The sequence below is a fragment of the Triturus cristatus genome, chromosome 12, assembly GCF_964204655.1.
Source record: "Triturus cristatus chromosome 12, aTriCri1.1, whole genome shotgun sequence".
Classification (NCBI taxonomy): Eukaryota; Metazoa; Chordata; class Amphibia; order Caudata; family Salamandridae; genus Triturus; species Triturus cristatus.
The window spans coordinates 63,195,185-63,218,480 of NC_140595.1; the positions used below are offsets into that span (position 1 = coordinate 63,195,185).

Sequence of the window (23,296 nt, forward strand, 5' to 3'; positions counted from 1 at the left end):
TGCAGCTTCATTATTCACAAGAGCAGTGTGGAATCTGCAATACTGGGCTTGAGCCGGCATTGAGGTGTGTGAATACTGCAAGGTCTGCAGCTTCATTATTCACACCATAGCAGTGTGTGGAATCTGCAGTACTGGACCGGAGCCGGCATTGGGGTGTGTGAATACTGCAAGGTCTGCAGCTTCATTGTTCACACCATAGCAATGCGTGGAAGCTGCAGTACTGGTCTTAAGCCGGCATTGGGGTGTGTGAATACTGCAAGGTCTGCATCTTCATTCTCCACACCATAGCAGTGTGTGGAATCTGCAGTACTGGTCTTGAGCCGGCATTGGGGTGTGGGATTACTGCAAGGTCTGCAGCTTCATTATTCACACCATAGCAGTGTGTGAGATCTGCAGTACTGGACTGGACCCGACATTGGGGTGTGTGAATACTGCAAGGTCTGCAGCTTCATTATTCACACCATAGCAGTGTGTGGGATCTGCAGTACTGGGCTTGAGCCGGCATTGGGGTGTGTGAATACTGCAAGGTCTGCAGCTTCATTATTCACACCATAGCAGTGTGTGGAATCTGTAATACTGGGCTTGAGCTGGCATTGGGGTGTGTGAATACTGCAAGGTCTGCAGCTTCATTATATACAAGAGAGTAGTGTGTGGAATCTGAAGTACTGGACTGGAGCCGGCATTGGGGTTTGTGAATACTGTAAGGTCTGCAGCTTCAGTATTCACTCCATAGCAGTGTGTGGAATCTGCAGTACTGGACCGGAGCTGGCATTGGGGTGTGGGATTACTACACGGTCTGCAGCTTCATTATTCACTCCATAGCAGTGTGTGGAATCTGCAGTACTGGGCTTGAGCTGGCATTGGGGTGTGTGAATACTGCAAGGTCTGTAGCTTCATTATTAACTCCATAGTATTGTGTGGAATCTGCAGTACTGGGCTTGAGCCGGCATTGGGGTGTGGGATTACTGCAAGTTCTGCAGCTTCATTATTCACAAGAAAGCAGTGTGGAATCTGCAGTACTGGGCATGAGCCGGCATTGGGGTGTGTGAATACTGCAAGGTTTGCAGCTTCATTATTCACACCATAGTAAATTGTGGAATCTGCAGTACTGGGCTTGAGCCGGCATTGGGGTGTGGGATTACTGCACGGTCTGCAGCTTCATTATTCACACCATAGCAGTGTGTGGAATCTGAAGTACTGGACTGGAGCCGGCATTGGGGTGTGTGAATACTAGAAGGTCTGCATCTTCATTATTCACAAGAGAGCAGTGTGTGGAATCTGCAGTACTGGGCTTGAGCCGGCATTGGGGTGTGGGATTATTGCAAGGTCTGCAGCTTCATTATTCACTTCATAGCAGTGTGTGGAATCCAGTACTGGACTGGACCCGGCATTGGGGTGTGTGAATACTGCAAGGTCTGCAGCTTCATTATTCTCAAGAGAGCAGTGTGTGGAATCTGCAGTACTGGGCTTGAGCCGGCATTGGGGTGTGTGAATACTAGAAGGTCTGCAGCTTCAGTATTCACTCCATAGCAGTGTGTGGAATCTGCAGTACTGGACCGGAGCTGGCATTGGGGTGTGGGATTACTACACGGTCTGCAGCTTCATTATTCACTCCATAGCAGTGTGTGGAATCTGCAGTACTGGGCATGAGCCGGCATTGGGGTGTGTGAATACTGCAAGGTCTGCAGCTTCATTATTAACAAGAGAGCAGTGTGTGGAACTGTTTCGTCCTGCGCGTGAATTGTTATGTCCAAAGTGATATGCTGTAACATCCCGTGGGACAGTGCACAAAATATAGACCTAAAAGTCACAGGTGAAAATAGCACACATCGGAAAATGTTGTGCCTTGCGCTACTTGGGAAGTGAGTTTTTGTTGAGCGTGTGCAATGTTATGCAAAGAGCTCCATGCTCTTTGAATACTTTCTCAATCCCTAGACCCTGGTGATTAGTTTACTTCCCTTCTTTTCCCTTCCTCTATGCAGTTGAGCGGTAGTTCACAGCATCCTGTTTCCTCCTTTTCCGTAACAGCAGGGTAACGACTCAGTCAGCTCCCGCTTTTTTTGTGCATAGTGGTGGTTTTTTTTTTTTTTTTGGTAAATTGTGGTTTTGAGTAAAAAAACACATCTTCAGAAGAGCCCTAAGCCTGTTTTGGTGGTTCTATTTTTGTGGACAAAAGTTCCCAAGGATATGTTGTGTAATCTCAGCCAGACAACCACAAACCATCGGATTGCTAATCTCCCAAGACTTCTGTAAAATGCCGAGTGGCTTGTGTGAGGCAGCATGGACAGAATCCCTGCCTGGGACAACATCGCGGGGAATCTTCTGTGCGGGTCGCTCTCGGCTCCTCTCAGGGGGGGAAGGGTGTGCACGTGTAGCGAGTTGCTCCATGTGCACAGTTCCTTTACAAGGAGGGACACGCTTGTTTCCAAGCTCAGCCCTTTGCTCCTTCTGCTCAGAGCATGAAAGCAGTATGTGCTCTCAGGTGGTTTCAGATGCCACCGGTTTGAGAATCCTGGCTGTTGTCAGCAGAAATAAAGATGCACCATAGCTGCATCCTCAGTATTTTAGCAAAATGCTGAAAAAGATCTGTTGCCGTCCGGTTTGGGGGTGAATCGCCTTAAAAACAGCAGGTCAAATGTACCCATTTTTCCTCTTTTACTTCTACTAGACAACAGAACATTCACGAGCTACCGGTCGCTGACTCAACAGGCTCTGTGTTGGGGCTTTGATACGATCACAGTGGTAGGAGAGCATGACTGACCAGGTTTGACTTCAGTCAGCATCTTTCTAGGATTGTCCTGTGTGTTGGGCACGATGGCGCTCATCTGTTCATTTAGTATGCCATGTACACTATTTCGTGCCGCTCTGAAATGTGTATTTCCAGCAATATATTTTCAAAAGCAAGTTACAGCGGTGCGGTGCCTTGGGACGTGTGACTATCCCCATGAATGCTTTGCGCTGCAAGGCTGTACCAAGAATTAGGGCACATTGCCACGGCTTGTATCCTGAATGCTACTATTGCAAGGCTGAGATAGGCTGTCTTCAGTGGTTTGTCTCAGGGAACAACGACCTGGCTATTGCAGTCCTCCATTTTTTGCCTACTTTATTTATCCCAGTGAGTGTTGCTGCCCGTAAACCATTGGCAGTGTCCCAAAAATGCTCATATATGAGCTGGTTACAGTGGAGCCCAACCATGTGGTTAATCCTTGTTTTGCTTTGGTACAAAGTGTGAAAAGAAGTGCTTAATTTTTGTGCATCTTTTATAGTTTCTAAAAAGTGATCTTGTTTTCTGCCACAGCTTCGAGAGCATGCAGAGACTCTGCGACAAGTACAATCGTGCCATCGACAGCATTCACCAGCTGGTGAGACATTTCTTTCCCCGTGCCACATTTCTAGTACTTGGACAAGGGCTTTAGCGTCTGTGCAGTGAAGTTTTGTAATAAAGCAAATAATAGAAATCGCCCATTTGTTCTCTGAATATTTTTCAATCTTGTGATTAAATGCTTTAAATTCAATTGATTTTGGCTTTAGGATGCTCCGAAGACCAGGTGATCTTGCTTTTCCTTGGTATGTTGGCATTGCAACACTTGATGAACTGAATTCAAGGTGTACAGACCTAACACAGCTCAGGGGAGTCCAACATTTTAGAATATGAGGACAATAGTTGAGTGCTTTTGTGAAATAATGCTGAGCACTTTTTTATGGTTTGACTGAGCAGCTGTCCCCATCCAATAATGCGAGATACACGGGAGAGGGGCTTTGGCTCCACCCACATGTTGGGGGCCAGTATTGCATGTTTTGATTGGGCAGATGTGTGCTTCCACAAAGATGTGCTTGCCTTTCACCCAGCTGTGATCATTTTGTTTATCTAGCTGCTCAAGCTTGAACTTTCAGGGTCACTCACATGGCATTTAAATTCTATTAAAGGGTCATAGCTAACTAAATGATTGATGGCGTTTTTCTCTGGCAGCAGCATAGGTGAGAGGAGTATAGTCCTTAACCTACCTGGATTTTTAGGTCTGGCTTAAGTCACCTGACCTTTTCACCTACACCAGTATTATTCTACAGTTATTTACTTTGAAACAAACACACATCCATTCCCATGTTATCTACTTATGCTTCTCATGACCATACAACATTCATTTAAAGCCAGGCCTATTGGCCTTGCCATTGCTTGTTATGGAGTGCAGCAGTGACAAGGCCACAGCTGTTAGGGGTGTCCATCTTATGAACTCTCCACTTTTATCCTGGTCATGAATCAAGCTCCAGAGGGAATTCTAACGCCACAATTGCAACTGGTTACATCATTGTTCCCGTCCATGTGAAATCCACCCGGGATAGCGTTGCTGATGCCACCACTATATACTATTGTACCATACGGCTAGTGAATGGTAAATAACTTACAGCTGCGTGGTCTTTTGCTGGTTTAGGGTTTGGTGTAAAAATTCCCCTTTGCAAGCCTCTTTCTGAAATTCATGGTGTAATATCACGTTCTTATTCTAGGTGTGCTTAATTTGAAGTCATTCACTGTGGAATGTAATTGTGCATTCCAGCAAATAAAGGAGATGACAAACTGCATGATGCTTCCAATGCTTCTGTTTTCCATTTTGGGAGATTCTATGGTAGCTCTTCTTCAGGGCGCTATCTTTAAGGTTTCAAAGCGGTTGCTGGAGAGATTAATTTTTGGCCTCATCCAGAAAAGCAATGTATTACATTGTTTGGGAGGGTTTTCTGTGAATGTTCGGTATTCATGTGTTTTTGCCGCAGTTTGGAAAACCTTTCCTTTCGGGATGAGTATGAGTAAAAAGACCACCTGACTGCCACAATACCCACACTGAGTGTATGTCACAGACACACAAGTTTAAATACAGATTTTGTCTGAGCTGTCCAGTCGGTAGCAAGACCTGTCGCTGGCTTAGCCTAGACCGTGCTGATGGGATGGGCAGCCTGCTTTCGCCCTTTGAGGTATTCCGAATTGCGTGGCCATTTTTGGACTAGTGGATTTCAGGGATGGAGCTTTCTTATTGTTAACATACCATTTAAAACCCCTTTCAATAAAAACACTCTATGAAGGACAGTAGTTACATTGACTACCATGCATCGTGCCATACACGTGCTTCATTTTTCATAGGCTTAGTCATTTTCATGTTTCGGATCAGCCAGTTTTTGAAAGCTGTAATATTGCACTCATTCTTGCTGCTACCCATCTCCAACGGGCATTCAATTTGTGGTGTTACAAGCCATATGTAGGCTTTGGCGAAGGACTTCTCAATGCCTGCCCGCTATGGAAAGTGTTGCTGCGTTGGAGGTTACATCACGAGTTTATGGAAGATTTGCTTTACACCAGTTAGTTGCCAGTTTTTTTTTTCCTCACAACATATTTTATTAGTATTTGATGTAATACAGTCCGGATACATCCGGGCACGGTGCCATATTTATTGCCATCCCGAAGTACATCTATATATTTTGAGGGCCCACCGGCCCCATTTTCAGATTGCTTTAATAGGACACAAATACGGTCATATTGGCACGAAACTATAACATAGAACAATAAGCATCTGTACGCCTCGCACTCCCTCCGGGTCCCGCCCACCATCCCCTTAAGTAGATGTTGTGTGTATTTTGTCAATTTTGACCAATTGCTGGACTCGGGAACGCAATAGCAGTGTTTACAGACAGTGATTGTATAGAAAATGTCCCTCGCCACGCTATTTTAGTTCTGTCCCCTCTGTGTTCTGCCGGAATCTTGTTGCCCATCCAGGCAGTTTATTCCCCTTTTGGGCGGCTGTTCTGAAGTTTTGTTTAGCTTGTCTCTGTTGCATAAGTGTCGGCACCCGCAGTGGGAATGGGTTTTCATCCATTGGTTTTTTTCCCCATAGTGGAAAGGCACAACACACCCCATGAAGCTGAACACTCGACCCTCCAACGGACTCCTTCGCCACATCCTCCAGCAGGTCTATAACCACTCTGTGACCGACCCCGAAAAACTGAACAACTATGAGCCCTTCTCCCCCGAAGTGTACGGCGAGACCTCCTTCGACCTGGTGACCCAAATGATCGAAGAAATTAAAATGACGGAAGATGACTTGTTTGTGGACCTGGGTAGCGGTAAGTAACCTCTCATCTATCCAAGGACTGTAGAAAGAAGGGGGTAAACGAACGCTGGAAGATAGCTTTTTGTTTTGCATTGTGTGTAACTTGGCGTTTGTGTGACTAAATTTGCATTCCATGCTTCTCTTTTTCCATTCTTGAATTGCGCTTCCCTCCACTGACTCTTGTTGCTTGTTCAGTGCTAAGTTAATTCCTAAATTGAAGGGAAAGTGAGGAGGTGGGCACAGACGTGAACCTGCTACTATATGAACTTTAGAAAACTGTATGAAGTTCAAAAATTGGTACATTAAAAAAAAAGTGAAACCTACATTCACAGTCAGAATTTTCCAACAGAAAGGACATTTGTTGGAAATTTGACCTGATTCTCGCGAGAGGTTTTATTAAAATCAAAAATTTCCAGTTTCAAGAAGAACAGATAACTGCACACACCTTTTCAGGCAAACTTTCAATTTGACAAGGCCCTACTCAAAAGTGTATGAAAATTCCTTCCACGTCCTTGTCTGTTTTGCAAACTACTCCATGTCTTTCGCCTTTCTGATCGTCCACTGATGTGCTTGGAATGGTGGGCATCTCCAACAGTTTACCCAGGATCTCATCTGTGGCCTCCGTGTTAATCCCCATGCCCAAGAGAATTTGTTTTCTTACTGACGAACCATCTCCCACGTTTTTGCTCCTTCATATATGGAATCGTCACATTTGTGACCATGCAACTCATTTTGGAACATCAACAAAATGGAATCCAGGCGTTTGTGATCTGGTAATAGGTGGCAAACATGTAATGTAGAGGTCAGCAGCACTTGATACTGTGACTTCTGTGCTCTCCTTACTTCTCCTTAGCCTTTATTTTTTTATTCTTTTGCATGGATTTTAAGTGCTTTGTTATTTTATCACCACTAAAATGTATTTATCCATTTCTTCCTATGTCGTTGGTTTCAAATGGTGTGTGGTGTCGCTTTTTCTTAAGTCCTTGTGACCAGAGGTCTTGTCATTCCTTGTGGCCCATGGTCTTGTGGTGTCATTTCCTGTGATGTGATTACAGAGTGGTCAAAGAACTTGCAGTGCCCCAGTGATTTGGAGAATGGTCTCATTGAATGTTTGACTATTCCGACTCCTCTTTTTCCTTAACTTTCTTCCTGCTACATGGACATGCCATCAAGCCCCTTTGGCCAAGTGGTAGTTCGCTGGATCCTTGTTCGTTATCCCCCTGGATTGATTGTCTTCATAAATCGCTCACCCCTGACTGCTTCCTTTGTCAGTTGCTCTGTGACAGACTCTTGCAGTTTTCCACGCATTGCTGTTAAAGCAGTACTCAGACCAGAGGTAAATGGACTCTTGGAAGTGGGGAATAGAAAGTTACTCCCTCATTGGTGAATGAATATCAGGTGTTCTGCCAGCTGCTCTTTCTCCCTGGTGCTTTTTTTTGCTTTGATGGCTTTTTGTGGGTGCGCCTGGGTCAGTGTCTGAGGGCCGAGTCTCTTCTATGCTTTTCCTTATTGACGAAGCGAAATTTGCACCTGGCCATGACGAGCTCGCTCATTGTTCCAGCTTGTAATGTGATCTCTGGAGAGGATAACACTGGCTTACAGGCTGTGCTCTTTTCGGCTTGTTGCACCTGTCTAGCTTCCACGGGGAGACCGTATCTGCCTATAGTACAGCGGAGCTTGACATCAGATATTCACAACATCCGGTTTTTAAAGTGGATTACTAACCCTCTCATATGTTGTTGAAATCGGCTGACACCTGCTAGAACTCGGTATTGTGGGAGTCCCTGAAGCTGAAGTAAATATGCACACAGGTGGTAGGATGGAAGCCACATTGATCTGTCTTGCTTTTATAGATTGTGGGGCCCTTCAGTTCCGCTATTTCTGGGGTCTTGGTCACATCTGAAAACCCTAACCATGCTCCTGTACTTCAGCCGCCATTAGCAGTCCTATGGTTTACGTAGATGCTTGTATCGCTGTGCATGTGGAGTTCTCCCCAAACAGTTATGAAATTCATAGGCAATAAGAATTAAGAATCTAGTCCTCTTTCTTTGTGTTCTCTAAACACACCACTACTTTCATGATGTGAGAAGTCACATTGGAAGGCGTTATTTTTTGCATCCAGTTGTCTTCCGATGTCGTGCATCTTTGCAAGTAGTCACTGTTAGTCTGAGCCTACTGACTGGTCATTTTATGTGGGTTATTCCAGAAATTAGACCAGCATCCTTCATCCAAAGGACATTACCCCTACATTGAGGCCATGTGGGATCCTCCTAAGAGTGGTGTCTCGTCTGTAGGCCAGAAGGGTACCGTTCTGTAGTCCGCTCTTTAGTGAACTTTGGTCACCGATCCTTCTTTGGCTCCAAGATCCACTGGAGATAACTGTTGACTTGTGGCCCAGAGGATGTAAAGACCGCTCCAGGAACTTCATGCAGCTCATCAATATGTTGAGGCACTCTTCTCCCCAGTCCTAAAGAAGGAATAGAGTGCATGCAGTTGGCGGATAATTTCAGTGAACCAGCAATTACACGTTGCTGGACTAGCAAATGAACGTCACTGTTCGGACAAAGACATAAAGCTTGGTTTGTCAGCTGAGAAGCTCCCAGCTGGTTACGCCTCAGAAGAACAATTCAGGAGTATCTCAAGCAAGGTCAGTAAGACTGGTCGGCATGATAAGCTTAGTCTATACTCTTCTGTAGTGGTGCATTTGTTGACATCCGAGAAGCACCCCAGATTTCCTCCGTTTCAAATCCGAGCAGGCTAGGTGGACCCTCGAGCGGTCAGTGTCTAAGGCCATGTTCCAGTGTGACACTGTGTGATCATAAAGGCTGGGGCAGTGGCGAACCTCTCTAGTTCCCACTCTTTCTGCATCTCCAGTGTGTAATGATGTAGAGTCTTTTCCTGGCAAGCTCTTCTGGAAGGTTACATCATGAGGAGCTAGATATTTTTGGAGGCAGTCAAAGGGCACGTTGAGAAGGCGATGAAGGCTTCCAACTTGAAAAGGAAGTGTTACAAATTGAATTGTTAAATTGTGGCTTTGTGAATCATCGCTCCATTCTTTAGATTGCTCTTTGTCACCTCATAAGTTATTTTCATGGTAAAGATGGGCACAATCTGGAAATATTAATTGTAACAGGCAATGCCGAAAGAATTGTGCTTACCAAAGAGCATACTTGAGAATAGCTACCCAGACACTCAAAGCGAACATCTGGATGTGTTGCTTCAAAATATGGCAATTGATGCCATCCCCAAGTAGTGGGAATGACTGTTAGCGGGTGGCACATGCTGGGCTTCTTGTTGTGCAACCTGCCAGTGATATTTAATATGGCTATTTCTGCTTTTACAATTTTCTGTTTTATATTGCTCTTGCATGGGTCACTAGACTTGTCCACCACATATTTTTAGCTGTTCTTTCTGTTTATTATTGCAGGGGTCGGACAAGTTGTGCTTCAGGTCGCAGCGGCTACAGGTTGCAAGCATCATTATGGTATTGAGAAGGCTGATATTCCGTCTAAGTATGCAGAGGTGAGCTATACCACACCTTGCGCGCATTTGACTATCTTGTGCTCAGTAAAGTCCTACCACTGTCTCTAACTTCGAGGGATGAGGTACGCCATCATGTGACAAATGCAGCAAGCAGCTATGCACACCTGGCACCATATTCTGCTCATGACACACGTCCAACTCTACACCATGGCACACACTTATGTCTGTGCACCAAGACCAGAATGGGGCAGTGTACTGTTTTCTGTGCAGGCCTGAACCTGCACATACACTGGGAACATCACATTAGTAAAAGGCCAGCTATGTCAAGCCTCCTGGATTGCCTCCCGCTCTTCAGGTGGCAGTGTGGCCTGTGTTTAGAAAACAGGCGGAGGTACCCCTGCAGGCGGGTGTAGTGACTGACTTCACCCACATGGAGGGGGATGCCTGGGGAGTCCATGATGTCTCCTTCCATCTCCTTTCAAGGGGCAACCATAGTGCAGTGAAGAGGCAGAATGCTGAATCATTTGCATTGGACCAGGCCCCATGCAAATGAGGGCACATCTTTTAAGATCATGCCGATGCACCTCTAACAGCAGTGGGCTCATCTGTGTTACAGGAGGGGCCACACAAGCATCTGCAGGCCCTTCTGTAATACCGAAGTCCCCTGAGAGTGCAGAAAGCGTGTGCACAGGCCTGGTGCACCAGTGGGATACTTCGAGAAATACATACCCTTGTAAACCTAGACTGAATTGTGGCTGGTATTCGTGTTTTGCTGTAGACACACATGAAATGTGTCAAGAACAATATATATGCCATGAAAATGCCTCTTCTTAGTAGTGTGGTACCCTAGAGTGCATGTTACCTAAGCCTGTTAAGGCTTACAGTTACCACTGAATGGGAAGGCAAGCATTTGCAGAACTGGTTGGTCCACCCAATCTGTAATAGTTGCATCATCAGATACTCTCTGGGCACACGAGCTGCCATCTGAATAAACAAAGCAGTCTTCCTGGAGTCCAAAGCATGGTTTGGAACCCATGTCATCTGCCACTTCCCCAGCACCACTGTGTAGCTGTGAGCGCTTGTGGTTCATGACGGCCAATATCCAGATTCATGTCTTGCTCTAATTTTAAATGCACGTTCTGCCTTACCTTATCCTGCCTTAACACGGCACCCCCCACATGCTGTTGTGACAGGCAAAAAATGCAACACAGCGACTAGACTTTTGCACTGAAACTTTTCTTGGAGGTAAAATGATGATTGAAATTGAAAAATACTTGGATGCCCCTAGTAATGAGGACATGATATTGCTTTCTCGTAGGATTGATAGTAAGATGTCTGTGTTGGCTGTGTGTACCTGGCAGGCAAGCAGTGAAGGGGGCCGTTCTGTCTAAAGTGAACCATGTTGTACATTTAACCGTCACTTCACGGTAGCCATCATATTAACTGCTTTTTTATTTTTATTTCCCTCTTCAGTCGATGGACAAAGAGTTCCGAAAATGGATGAGGTGGTATGGGAAAAAGCATGCTGAATACACAGTGAGTGGAGTGGTCGCCTCTCATTTGTTTTTTCCCAGATTTACTTGTGAAGTTCTGGTTGTCCATGGAAAAGTAACAAAAAGCAATTGAAAACCTGTAGCATGCATTCGTACTCCTAACGAGGGGAACTGTTGCATTACCAATGTTTTTTTTGGGGTTTTTTTTTGGTACTCTTACCCTTCTGATGGGAATTGCTTTGGCATATGTTGGTACACTGATGCTTACTTAGTTACTGGTAATAGACTGGGCAATGCCTTTGTGGCCTTGGAGTGGGAGGCACCTGAAAGAATGCACCAGAGCCTTTAGGGCAGTCTGCATTCCTTGTACAGATCCCTCTTCTGTGAATCTGCAAGACTGCCACCTGAACATCAGTGCATTCTTTAGAGCAAGAACTAGGGAGACAAACTCATCGCTATGCAAATGCTCTTGGGCATATCAGCTGTTCCGCTAATCTGTGTCTTTCTTGTCTGATACAGCTGTTTTGCAGCATTCATTGTTTTTTGCCCATCTCAGAGCGATGGAGAGTGCTTTAGAGTTTTTGCCCAGAAGATGCAGGTCTAGTTTTTCTCCAGTTAAATGTAAATTTAGAGCCTATATCCCGTACTTTTTAACCACTATCTTTCGCTCCATATGTTGTGGGTTTTATTGGGAGTCTAGGCTGCTGATGAATAACGTGGTCCATTTCACCATTTGCCTTAAAGTTAATTTTCTGTGAAGGTTTGCTCTCTGTGTGGTAGGATGGGTTTTATGTCAGTGTAGCATCAAGTTGCATTTTTTTCTGGGTGCTTTGAAAGTAGGCACTGCCAAATCAACAGAGAAAAGGCGATTGCTGGAGAGTATTTTTTATTCTGTATCTTTGGTCTGGCAGAAAGAGTTTGGAGTGCAGACACGGGCATAAAGTCCAAAGGTTCCCTTTTTACTGGGATCATTTAGCTGGGTGGAGGAGTTGTAACAATTTATGATGACCGCCATAGATATATGTATGTCATTGATTGCCTCCTGTGAAGGACAACTATGCTCTCTTTGCAGCGGATATATTAAAGAGAAAGTGAACTTGCTCTGCTTTTTATACTCTATGGCACAGACCTAGCTAACCTTCCTACGCACACCTAGCGTGCAGGACAGAGATAACCCTGTTAAACATTAAAAGAAGAGAGATATTTCTGCCACCGCCCACTCCCCCAAGCAAGGGAAACTTGTGGAGTGGCTGATAAGCCACAGGCTTGCAGGCCTCACCCTGTGACAGTACCCGTCGCCTGAGAAAGCAGTGAGAGCAGGTCTCCATTTCAAAATTAACAAATAACAAGCATTGGCATAGCCAATAGGTCACGCTTTTGGGACCTTATAAGTATTTAGTTATGCAGCACAATAACCTTGGTGCAATAACATCAACTGTTGCATGGCTAAAAATGTATAAGGTCCCAAAGGCGAGACCTATTGGCTATGCCAATGCTTGTTTTTAGAAGCCTGGCATGCAGTTTTAAATGTAGGCTGGTAAGAAAAGTGCCAACCCGAGGGGCAAGGTCCAGAGAGAAATAAGATAGGAAGAGAGGCGAGTTATAATCAGATAGCACAAATAGAAAGGTGAAGCACAGAATGACAGGTCAGGTAAACAAAGTAGCGAGGCAGAGAGGCAGGTAGAGCCGGTGGGATGAAAAATAGAAAGGTATGAGAAGTAGAGAGAAAAGAGGTGCAGATGAGGTAGAGAGATGAGGCTAATACAGAGGAAGGGCGAGGGAGAAGTAGAGAATGGTGAAATAGGGAGAGAGAGACCGAGGTAAGACAGATGTATTAAACGAGCGAGACATTGGAAGCAGAGAGTGAACGGAAACAGTGAAGGAGATAGAAAGAGATGAAAGCAAAGGGAGTGAGATGGAGTGGAAGAGGTAGAGAGAGCATTGCAGAGAAAAATAAATAAAATAATGGGAAAGGTTAGGGAAAGAGGACATCCATAAAAAGAGACATAGAAGGCCAATAGGTGAGGTAAATTGAGAGGCTAGATAGTGTATGAGAAGTGGGGAAGAGAGAGATGAGGCAGTGAGTTGTGAGGCAGAGAGACAAATGAAAGAGAATGGTGAGGTAGAAAGAGGCATGCGAGAGGTAGAGAAAGGTAAGGTATAGATGGCAAAAATGATAGAAAGGGTAAGATAAAGAGATGAAATTAAGAGGGAGGTGAAGTCAATGGAAGAGAAATTAAGGGGGATGAGATGCAAACAGAGCAGCAAGATGCAGAAAGAAGAGAGAGAGAGAGGGAGGGGCACTTGAGAAGAGAGGGGCAGAGAGCTAGAGATCTAGAGGTATGATTGGAAAGAGGTGGCAAGTTGAGGTCATGTGAGGTAAGTGCTGTGGGGCACTGAGGTTTATTGAAAGAGAGGTGTGTGTGACGTACAGAACAAGTTTAAAGGTAGAGCAATAGTGTGGTAGGTACGTAGCCATGTATAAATAGACACCTAAAAAGGGAGTGTTTAGGTAAAGGAATGGGACAGAAAGGTGCGACAGAGAAAGAAATGTATTGGGTGGTATTGAGAAGTGACAGCTAGTCACAGTGTGGCATGTAGAGAAGTAAGTTAGAGAGAAGGGCATGGATTTAGTCTGGTCAGGTAAAGAAAGTTAACTTGCAACAAGAGAGGAAGAGGGAGAGATGAAGGAGGGAAATGTGAGTAAAGGTGGGAGGTAGAGAGGCGTGTCGTTGGTGTAATGTATGCATTTGCCTCAGAAGAGGGTGTTTAACTTGTCACGCTGCTAAAGTACAGTGCTATTGAATCAGCTGAATAGAGATTAAAATTGATAAGAGAAAGGGAGGAGCATTATAAGAATGAACTGAAGGGCACCTTGTAAAGACGAGCCACCAAATAAACAGCAGCACAGGGAGGAGGGGGGGGGGGGGCGGTGAAACGGGTTACGGAGGCCGAATTTGATCCCGGCGTCATGTAAGCGGGGATGAAGTGCCAGCAGATTTTTCCTTTTGTCCGCCGTCTCATGTGAAACATCTGATGTGACGTGAATGGTAGCTCTGTCATAATGAAATGGTACCCCATTCTTTTTGGCTGCCTGTAGCATAGACCTGGTATGTTGGTGGTGCAGGAGATAAACTATTATGACTCTAGGGGGACTAGAGGAGCGGGCTGAGTTGGCTCATAGTTTGGGTGCCTGCTGGAACTCCATGGGCTCCAAGGACACAGGCTTCCGAGTCTGATACTTTACTTTTTAGTCTCTGGATATGAACCCCATAGTCTGACTTTGGACAGTATAGTCTATCAAATTCATGCACCTTCTTATCTGTGGAGCTGAGACACAGGTGCATTTGCGAGAGGTCAGTCTGCAGGGATTTGATATTAGATGCCACGGGTGTGATGGTGGTGTCAAAAGTTGACAATTTGGCTCTCATGACAGTGAGCTCCTTAAGGATTGTTGCTATATTATTTTTGGCCATGGCATCAGATTTGGCAGGCGTGTGGGACGGCCCCCTGGATATGGTGGCCTTTGTGACCAACATGGGAAGGAAGAATGGGAGATAGCTAATGCCCCTGAGTACTAACTCGCACAGTGATATCCACAAGGTCTTTGCGTCCATATTAATGTGTGTGCCATGGAAGAATCTGCCAGATGCAAGCCAAACTCAATATACCCACAGCAAAGTCTGTGCATCCATGTTAATATGCATGCCGTGTGAAGAGCTGTCATGAGCAAGGCAAACTCTACATACCCACAGCGACGTCTGTGCATCCCTGTTAACCTTATCGATGCTTAGGACGGCTCCCGGCCGTCATGAGTCACGGGAGTCGTGTGCTCATGACGACCAGGAGCTGTCCGACCGAGTCTGTGCTTTAAATTAGTACACCACAGGGAAGCAGTAACAAAGCTCCCACACCCTCCACGGTGATGCACTAACGTTGGGGCACTCTGTAACCAACTCTGTACATGCCTAAAAAAGACAAAACACATTCGTCGTGCCCAGACCACACACTGGCAAACCACTTTCATCTCAGTGTGAATAGCCTAATGCTGTACTCTGATATGTAAATATCAAAGGTTATGAATGAAAAACAAAGATACAAAGTACTTTTTGCACTATGTATAACTGGGCGCTGAACGATCAGAAGTGAAATCTAACACACACAATAGAGAACATTTCTTGAGGTCTATTAACACGGAATGATTCTAAGGTTTTAGCAGTCCAAAAGTAGGAACAGAGCAGTTATAAGCGGGACACTACTTGTCCATTCCTGAACTTAGTTTAACATTTCAATGCACTCTGATAGTTGTAGTCTTAGTTCATTTTAATAGAACCAGTTGAACCAACGCACCTGATAATGGTACGTAAAATCAAAAGTTCATCAGTGGTGCCTCGGTGACATGAAAACATCTGGTCACACAACTAAAACGTCACAACTCACCGTGCGTTTAGTCTGAAACTTGGCGACACTGGAAGCAGAAACGACGCTGGCTTTTTGTCTCTCTGCAACTATCCAAAATATACCCACCCGTTGCGATGGCTCTAGGACATGCCATAGCAACTTTAAATCAGAAACTCTTACCTGCAGAATCCAGGGCGCTCATTCTACCATAAGAAAGAAATCACCATGAGCCAATACAGCATGGGGGACAATTGGTCGAAAGACTCGTTGTAGTCTCCGACTTCCAAGTAGTGTAAGGCAGGACAACAGCATTTGTTATGGCCAGTCAGAGATCGGGAGAGGGAGTCATTCTCTGAGTTCTATTGGATGTCGTTGCAGGGGTTATGCTGATTGGAGCGCTTCTGTCGGGAAGTGAATATACTCCCACCCCCCTACTGTACGGTTGAACCTGCCTCAGCCCTCACTCAGCTGTTTTAATTAAACCTAGGCACCAAGCAAGCATCCCGTTTTGAACGTAGGACGTGGAAGGTTTTGGGATGAAACCCAATTGTCTTAATTTTAGTAAGGAATGATCTTTGCTCATTTAGATCTTTTTACGTCAGCGTAGTAAGCTGCCCATAAATACAATTTCCATGCACCCTGGATGACACTGGGAAACAAGCAAGTAAGAGGTGACAGATACAGAAAGAGGAGGCATAGGGAGAAAGTGTGTGTATATATATATATATATATATATATATATATATATATATATATATATATCTCTATATCTATATCTATCTCAAAAGTGGGGCGACCGGGAGAGAAAAGATTGGAATAAGTGCAGCAGGAAGAAAATGAAAGTGATCGCGCGCTGTGAGTGGGCTTTAAAAAGCCCGTCCACAGCTTTTTGGGTGCCGCGAGCTATGCGATGTGCGCACACCATGGCGAGAGAGGAAAGCCAGATGGCGCCTCCGCTCATGCCTGTGCGCGTAACCGCACGCTCGATGTCACCGAAAAAGCTGTGTTTGGACTTTTAAAAGCCCACTCACTAAATGTCTCGCCAGTTCAGCGCATGCGCTGGCTCAGGCGAGACCTAAGAATTACTTCACAAACCTAATCTCTGGAATGCAAACCTAGAAACAGCCTCATTGCTGGGCTGTCCCTGAAAACCGTGTCGTAATGTTCAGATTTAGTGCATCCTAGCACAAAATATATGCCTTTCGTTGACATAATGCAATTAAACTGGCTTTAGTTCAAAAGTTTCTCTTGCTAGGCTTGCACAGAGTGCTTGGGAACGGCCCATCTCCCAGGGAAAGGCAACTATTTTACGTTTTTCAAAAAACAGGACCTTTAATACATGGCATTGGATGAATAAAAGCATTCTCAAATGTGAAAGATGCCCATGTCCATGATATCCAGAAGGACGTGCTCCCATGTGTTACATGCTTAGCCCCACCTCTTGTATCTGTGCCCACTTGCTATTCCGTCAGTTGGACAGCATTGTTGCCTTCCTCTTTCTTGCTTTTTGTCCTGTTGCTTTTGTATCCCTGATTATGTGCTGTATTTGCCCCTCGATATGGCTGAGGAAGACTTCTCTGTTCTGTGAAGCCTGGCTGTGGCTAGCCAGTGTGGAAGGCAAAGAAATGCGAGGGCGCTGCAGGAGATGAACAGTGGGGCGGGGAGCTTGTGGCACCAATATATATTAAGATTGATGCGCGCTCGCATGGGTCACTGGCCCGACCTGGCTCCATTTTAAAATCTTTCAGTGACCCTGGACACATAAGACGCAGTTGAGTAGAGCTGCTATGGTGGCTCGGAGACGGCACCGACAGGAAGGCATGAGGTTAAGTATTCTGGGAGGAGAGTTGCGAACAGGAAATGGGACTGGTGCATTCAACTACACTGGGTAAATACCTGTGTTGGAGGAAGTGGAGAAGGCGCAATAAGACTGCATAGCTGTCTGTCCCAGACATCGAGCAGCAGTCCAGGTGTTTACGTATAAATGAAACTAGAGACCTGGACAGGGTACAGGTGTCTGGATTCCTTACTTTTTTTTTAAACCTATTTTATTGCATTTCTTATTTACCTTTGCATCATTACAATGTACATCTCTTGTAACATTTGATATGCCCAGTTTAGTACACATTATTCCTGTGCATCCTTCCTCCACAGTCCAGTTACATACAACATCTTAATACGGCTGATGCATTGTCTAATAGTGAACTAAAAGAAGGTGTACATTTGTTACGAGCATATTACTACAATATTAATACTAACTACCCAAAACTCCCCTTGTCCCTCCCTCCCCGGTCTCACTTGTACCACTCCTTTCGGTCTTATAAATGTAAACCACAACCTATGCTTGTTGCCTAATCATGTGCTTGTATCTGTATACCTCCCGCATATTCCTTGGCCTTAGGGCTTGGTTAGTTTTGTATATGTTTATTTTGCAATACCTATGGTTGGGTTTCCGCTGCCGCTATGGACTTTAGAGCTTCCAATAAGGCATCCTATTCTAATGCTATTGGTAGTTTCCGCAACCCTTTAAGCTCTTCCCTGTGTAGTGTTGTGCTCTCTGCAGTGCCCCATCGTATTAGTTCCGAGTGCCATGCCAAGACGTCAGGTGGATTCCGTGATTTCCACCTCATTGTAATGTTACGTATGGCTAATATAAGTGCAAGATCCATGAGACGGTATTGTACTTTGTGTTTATGCGCTTGCACATGCAATCCTAGAATGCACTCCTCCACCGTGTTCTTCACCTCCCGCTCTGTCGCTTCCCCTATTCTCTGTCTTATAATGTCCCAGTACCTTCGTATTCTTGGACAGGCCCACAACATGTGTATCAGGTCAGCGCCTTCTAACGAACATCTCGGACATTGGTGCTGTGTCTGGGGGAACATTCTGTCCAACCTATGCGGGGTAAGATAGGCCCTGTGCAGTACCATCATCTGTATGAACTTAAATTTCGTGTTTCGCGATACCTTCCTAGGGTGCTCTAGTATCCTTGCCCATTCCTTGTCTGTGATGGGCCTGTCTATGTCTCCTTCCCACGCCTCCTTCAGGGTGTCTAGAGGGGCCGCAGTATGTGTGCTAATGCCGGTGTATAACCATCTGATAAGATGCCGGCCCCTTCCCATATAATGCACCATTTTTACCAGTTCATTCGTGGGGGGTTCCTGCCTGTTCGGGGCCCAATGCCTTTTCATGTATTGTGTCAACACAGCGTGTATGAGATACAACTGTTCCGGGGCCCCAGTTTCGTTAACAAATGTGTCATGGTCCAATAGTGTCCCATCTCCAAACAGATCCGCCGTCGTGGCGATCCCTGCGTTTAGCCACGGTGTTAATTTGCGCTTCGTAAGTTTACCACTCGACAGGGGTATCCCCAATAAGGGAATGTTCCCTGCGCATGCCTTGGGCTGTTGTGTGTATTGCAGCGCCGCCCTAGAGCAGCGGAGCGCCGTGTCTAATAGCGGGGGGGGGGCTCCTTAGAGGCCCACCCTCCGGCAGCAGCAATGCGTGTAATTTACCATGATCGATGTCTGTCTCCGTGTACCCTATCTCCTGCAAGTTGCGGCCCGCCGTCCAGTAAGACAGCCACTGCAATTGACGGTCATAGTAATATGCTCGTAGGTCTGGGACTCCCAGTCCCCCCCATTCGTGTACCCGCTTGTAGCTTTTTAAGGCTGATACAGCGTCTGCCGTTGCCCCAAATTAGTTCAATAAGCATCGTGTTCAATACTTTGAACGTATCGTGTGGTACTATTAATGGTAGGTTAGTAAAATAGTATAAGAGTCTCGGTAACACCACCATTTTTGTTAGGGCCACTCTTCCCATCACTGACAGCGGCAGTGCTGTCCAGAACCCTATGCTGGACCGCAGAGCGCGGATTGCTTGGTGTAGGTTACCATCAAGCATATCCGCCTGTGTCCTGTATATTTGTATGCCTAGATATTTAAAAGTGTCCGGGGCTACCACTATGCGCATGTCTCCAAACTCCACATTCTCAATCCCTGCGTGTTCTACAAAAAAGAAGGCCTGTGACTTTCTTATATTGATGGCTAATCCTGAAACCCTGGCAAAGCTACTGAACGTGTCATGTATTGTGGTTAGGGACACTCGTAGATCATGTAAGTATAAAAGAATGTCGTCTGCATATGCCGAGAAAAGGTGTTGTATGTTTCCCAGTAATATGCCACGTGTCAGGAATTCTTTCCTCAGCGTTATGGCCAGTGGCTCCAGGGCTAATATAAATATTAAAGGTGACAGCGGGCAGCCCTGCCTAGTCCCTTTATGTATTGTGTATTCGCTAGAGATGTGGTTTCCCGTGCGGGCTCTGGCCACTGAGTTTTTATAAAGCAATCGCAGCCAAGCTGGATTCCTTACTTGATGTCCATATCTATATGCATGGAGCTTGAAGCATACCCTTTTCAATCAGAATGCCTTCACCCCTAGCAACCTCCCGTCAAACCCAGACTGCTCCAAGATTAATGAAATGCATGTTCTGTTTTAACCTCGTATTTACAGGTTTTGTTTAATGCAAGTTCATTTGTTTGATTTTCATGAATAGTCCATGTTTGCATACCTTGAATGACTGTTTTCTTAGAAGTTGTTGGGTATTTAGGATGGTGGAGTTCATTCAGTGCTCCCCATCTGACGCCGGTTGATGTAATTAGGGCGTGGCTTAAAAAATAAGCTACAAATGTGTGCTTAGCATAGTGTGCTGCCTGGCTGGTTAGTTTCTGCTTCTATCATTACATCCAAATATATAATGCAACAAGTAAAATGACACCTACAACAAGCCAGGACTATTGGCTTTGCCAATGGTTGTTCGTTGTTTAAGATAAATAAGCAACAACTACGGCTTCGTAGTATCGAATATTGTAAATGCTTCAGCTCTGAAATGATGAGACTGAAAGAACTATAACGAGTCTCTCAAAAAGTTACATCAAAGGGAGTGAAGGTTGGTACAGTTGCAGAATTACGATTTTTTTCTCCCAATCTGAGGGTGAGGGCAAAAAATGGAGAGCCCAATAGGGACCTGCCTCAGCATCTCCTTTTTTTTTCATTTTGAACAGCACCCGGTAGGACCCGGCCCACTTAAAGCCCTGCCCATGCTTATAAAGTCACATGTTTGATTTTATTTTGCCATTGATGAATATAGGATCAATCGGTCAATATTTGGGAACGGTATGTTGACTACAATTTCTTGAAAAAAATCATCTCATATTGTAGAAAAATGTATCGCATACAAACTCAACATGGCACATCAAGCAACAATAGAGTTTTTGAAGAATAAAGGCCACTGAATTCTTATATGTATGATGTACAGGGTCACGTCCTCAATGATGCCAACATTCCTTAATGACAGTGCTGCTGGAAAATAACTGACATTCAGGGGAGCCAACACAGGCCTGAAGCTGGTGTATACATTGTGGGATCTCGGAGAAGTTTAGCAAGACACGTGCAGCATTCGGCTACGTCGAGATGTGTTTTTTGGTAGGGTGCTGGCAGATAGCATGAGTTATTGGAGATGGCAGGTGAGTGCTTGTTGAAGTCTCCTAGTAAGAAACTAGATTTTGGCAGGGGCGGCTAGTGACATTTGAAAGTGGCGGGCGAAAAATGGTTGCAAAGGAAGCAAACGAACGAGTGAGCAGTGGGGGGGGGGGGGTCATACTAACACTAGCAAGATCCTCAGAGAGAAACACATTACCAGTACTAACTTAAGCAAGATTCCCAGAGAGAAACACACTGTCCGTACTACGACGAACAAGACCTCCAGAGAGAAATAAATTCATTTGCCCACATTTTATAAACAAAACACTACAAACAAGCCTTATAAAATTAAGAGGAAAACTTACCTGACCGCCTCTGCTCCTGGTCCGCGTTGGCGCCTCTCTGCCCTCTTCGAACTGGAACAGCACGTCACGTCAGCACTGCGTGGCAACCCCTCAGCCAATCCTGGTGCTGCTGCAGCACCAGGATTGGCTGAGGGCACAGCCTACTCTTCGCCCGCCCCTGCCCATTAGGAGACCGAGGGGCTCCTAATGGGCATGTCTAAGTCCGTGAAAACACAAGTGCGCATGAGTGGGCACGGGCTAAAGATTAGCTCACCATGCCCACTCATGCGCACTTGTGCTGCAGTGCTGCCTGGTCTGACAATGCATGTCAGTCAACATGACGCCGGACCGCCCACGGTCCGACGTCATGCTGACTGACATGCATTGTCAGTTCTCCCCACCCTCGGCGTCTCTGAACTTAAGTAAACTAAATTCATAGACACCGAGGACGGAGCTGCGGGGGCGAGGGGGGGGGGGGCAACGCCCCAATGGACGCACCGCGCCTGGATTTGGGGGGGGGGGGGGGGGGGGGGTGAGGGGTTGACAGACAAACCGCCGCATCTCTGAAATGGCTGCGACAAACAGTGCTCCACTCCGCATTTACCGCTTCAGAACACATGCACCACCCTCCACGGGAAGACTAACTACACCTGCAGCAGCCCTTACTAGCCGTCGGCGCTGCTCACCAGCCTGCTGGCTCCATGCGAGCTGCAAATGTCGCAAAGCCCCTGGCGGCCTTTCCACCAGTGGCGGCCGTGACCCTGAATGCGGGGCGTCGGAAGGGGGGGAAGGGGGGAAGCAGACAAACCCAGTCGGGGGCAAATAAATAAAAAATAAATAAAAATTATTACCCGCCTTTCGCTGCGCGTTTCCTTCTTTCTGGAGTCGATTCGAAGGCACCACCTGAAGCCTCAGACCACCCTCTTCTGCAAATCCCGGCGCTGCTCTCATGCTAGAGATTAGCAGCATGGCAGCAGCGCCATGATTGGCTGGAGCGGGCTGCCTGGACGTTCCGCAGGTGCCTGCTCTGCACCTAGCTGTAGGTGGATAGGTTTACACTGGGCAAGGTAGGCTGGCCGTCACAAGACAGCCGGCCAAGGTGACGTGCGCAGTGTAAGCTGGTGAGTGACCCCACTCCCTGCTGCCAGTCAGCAGCAGCCCCGCCCCAGACACTGCTGGGCTGCCGGCAATGACTAATAAAACGGTAATTCATGTCATTACCGTTTTATTCAGGGGGGCAACGCTCCTCTGACCCAATTTGGGGGTGGGGAGGGGGCAGCTCTCCACCAAACTGCATAACATCGCAGCCTCTGCGCAGGATTCTAAATATAGAAACATACGAGACGCGGTGTCCTAGGGGCCAGTAATTGGCTTCTCCCAAAAGCTTACAGGTCTCCTGCTTTGTCACATAAGAAGTCATTTCTGCTGCAGATGGCTCTGCCCCCGCCCCCCCCGTTATTCACAGGTGGATTACATTTCAGTGGCTGCTTGGAACAGGCTGCTCCAAGGCCCCCCACTTACCCGTGCTGCTGTAGTCACGCTTTTGGGGTGGTGGTGGCTCTCCATGCTTTGTGGTTGTATATGAGGGAAGTCTACAAAACCTTAAGCAAAGTCGCTGCACCCCGAGTTTGAGTTGCTGATTTGCAAGTGCTAGAAGTGGACATTGGTCACATGGATGGTTCAGACGTGTTTGTGTTTGTGGTAGCCCTTTGCTGCCTTTTCCACAAGCGTCTGATTTTGCGCCATCAGAATCTTGTAGGAGTACAGAGAGGTCCGGGCACGATATGGACACTGCTCGTGGTTGGCAATGTGTCCCATATGTGCACAGAATCCAAAGTGTGGTGCTTTGTGCCAGCCCTTTCGCACAGGTTCTCCTTTGTTTAAACAACTAAAACTAAACTCAAGAATGCTAATAGTGAAACATTTCCAGGGGGTTCAGGCGCAGTGTTTGCACTTCAGTTACTCTGTGTTTCCCTCTGCAGGCCGCTGCTCTCCTGT

The 23,296-nt window shown here is 46.1% G+C and overlaps 1 protein-coding gene across 3 annotated transcripts in view; it reads left to right on the plus strand.

Moving 5' to 3' along the window:
* DOT1L (DOT1 like histone lysine methyltransferase) overlaps positions 1 to 23,296 on the plus strand; it is a 252,978-nt gene that overhangs the window by 57,218 nt on the left and 172,464 nt on the right. For all 3 annotated transcript variants that reach the window (XM_085638968.1, XM_085638970.1, XM_085638969.1), the window contains exons 4-7: positions 3,299 to 3,362; positions 5,880 to 6,108; positions 9,523 to 9,617; positions 11,052 to 11,114. In XM_085638968.1, the coding sequence (XP_085495094.1) occupies positions 3,299 to 3,362; positions 5,880 to 6,108; positions 9,523 to 9,617; positions 11,052 to 11,114 (451 nt within the window). The remainder of the gene's footprint in view (positions 1 to 3,298; positions 3,363 to 5,879; positions 6,109 to 9,522; positions 9,618 to 11,051; positions 11,115 to 23,296) is intronic.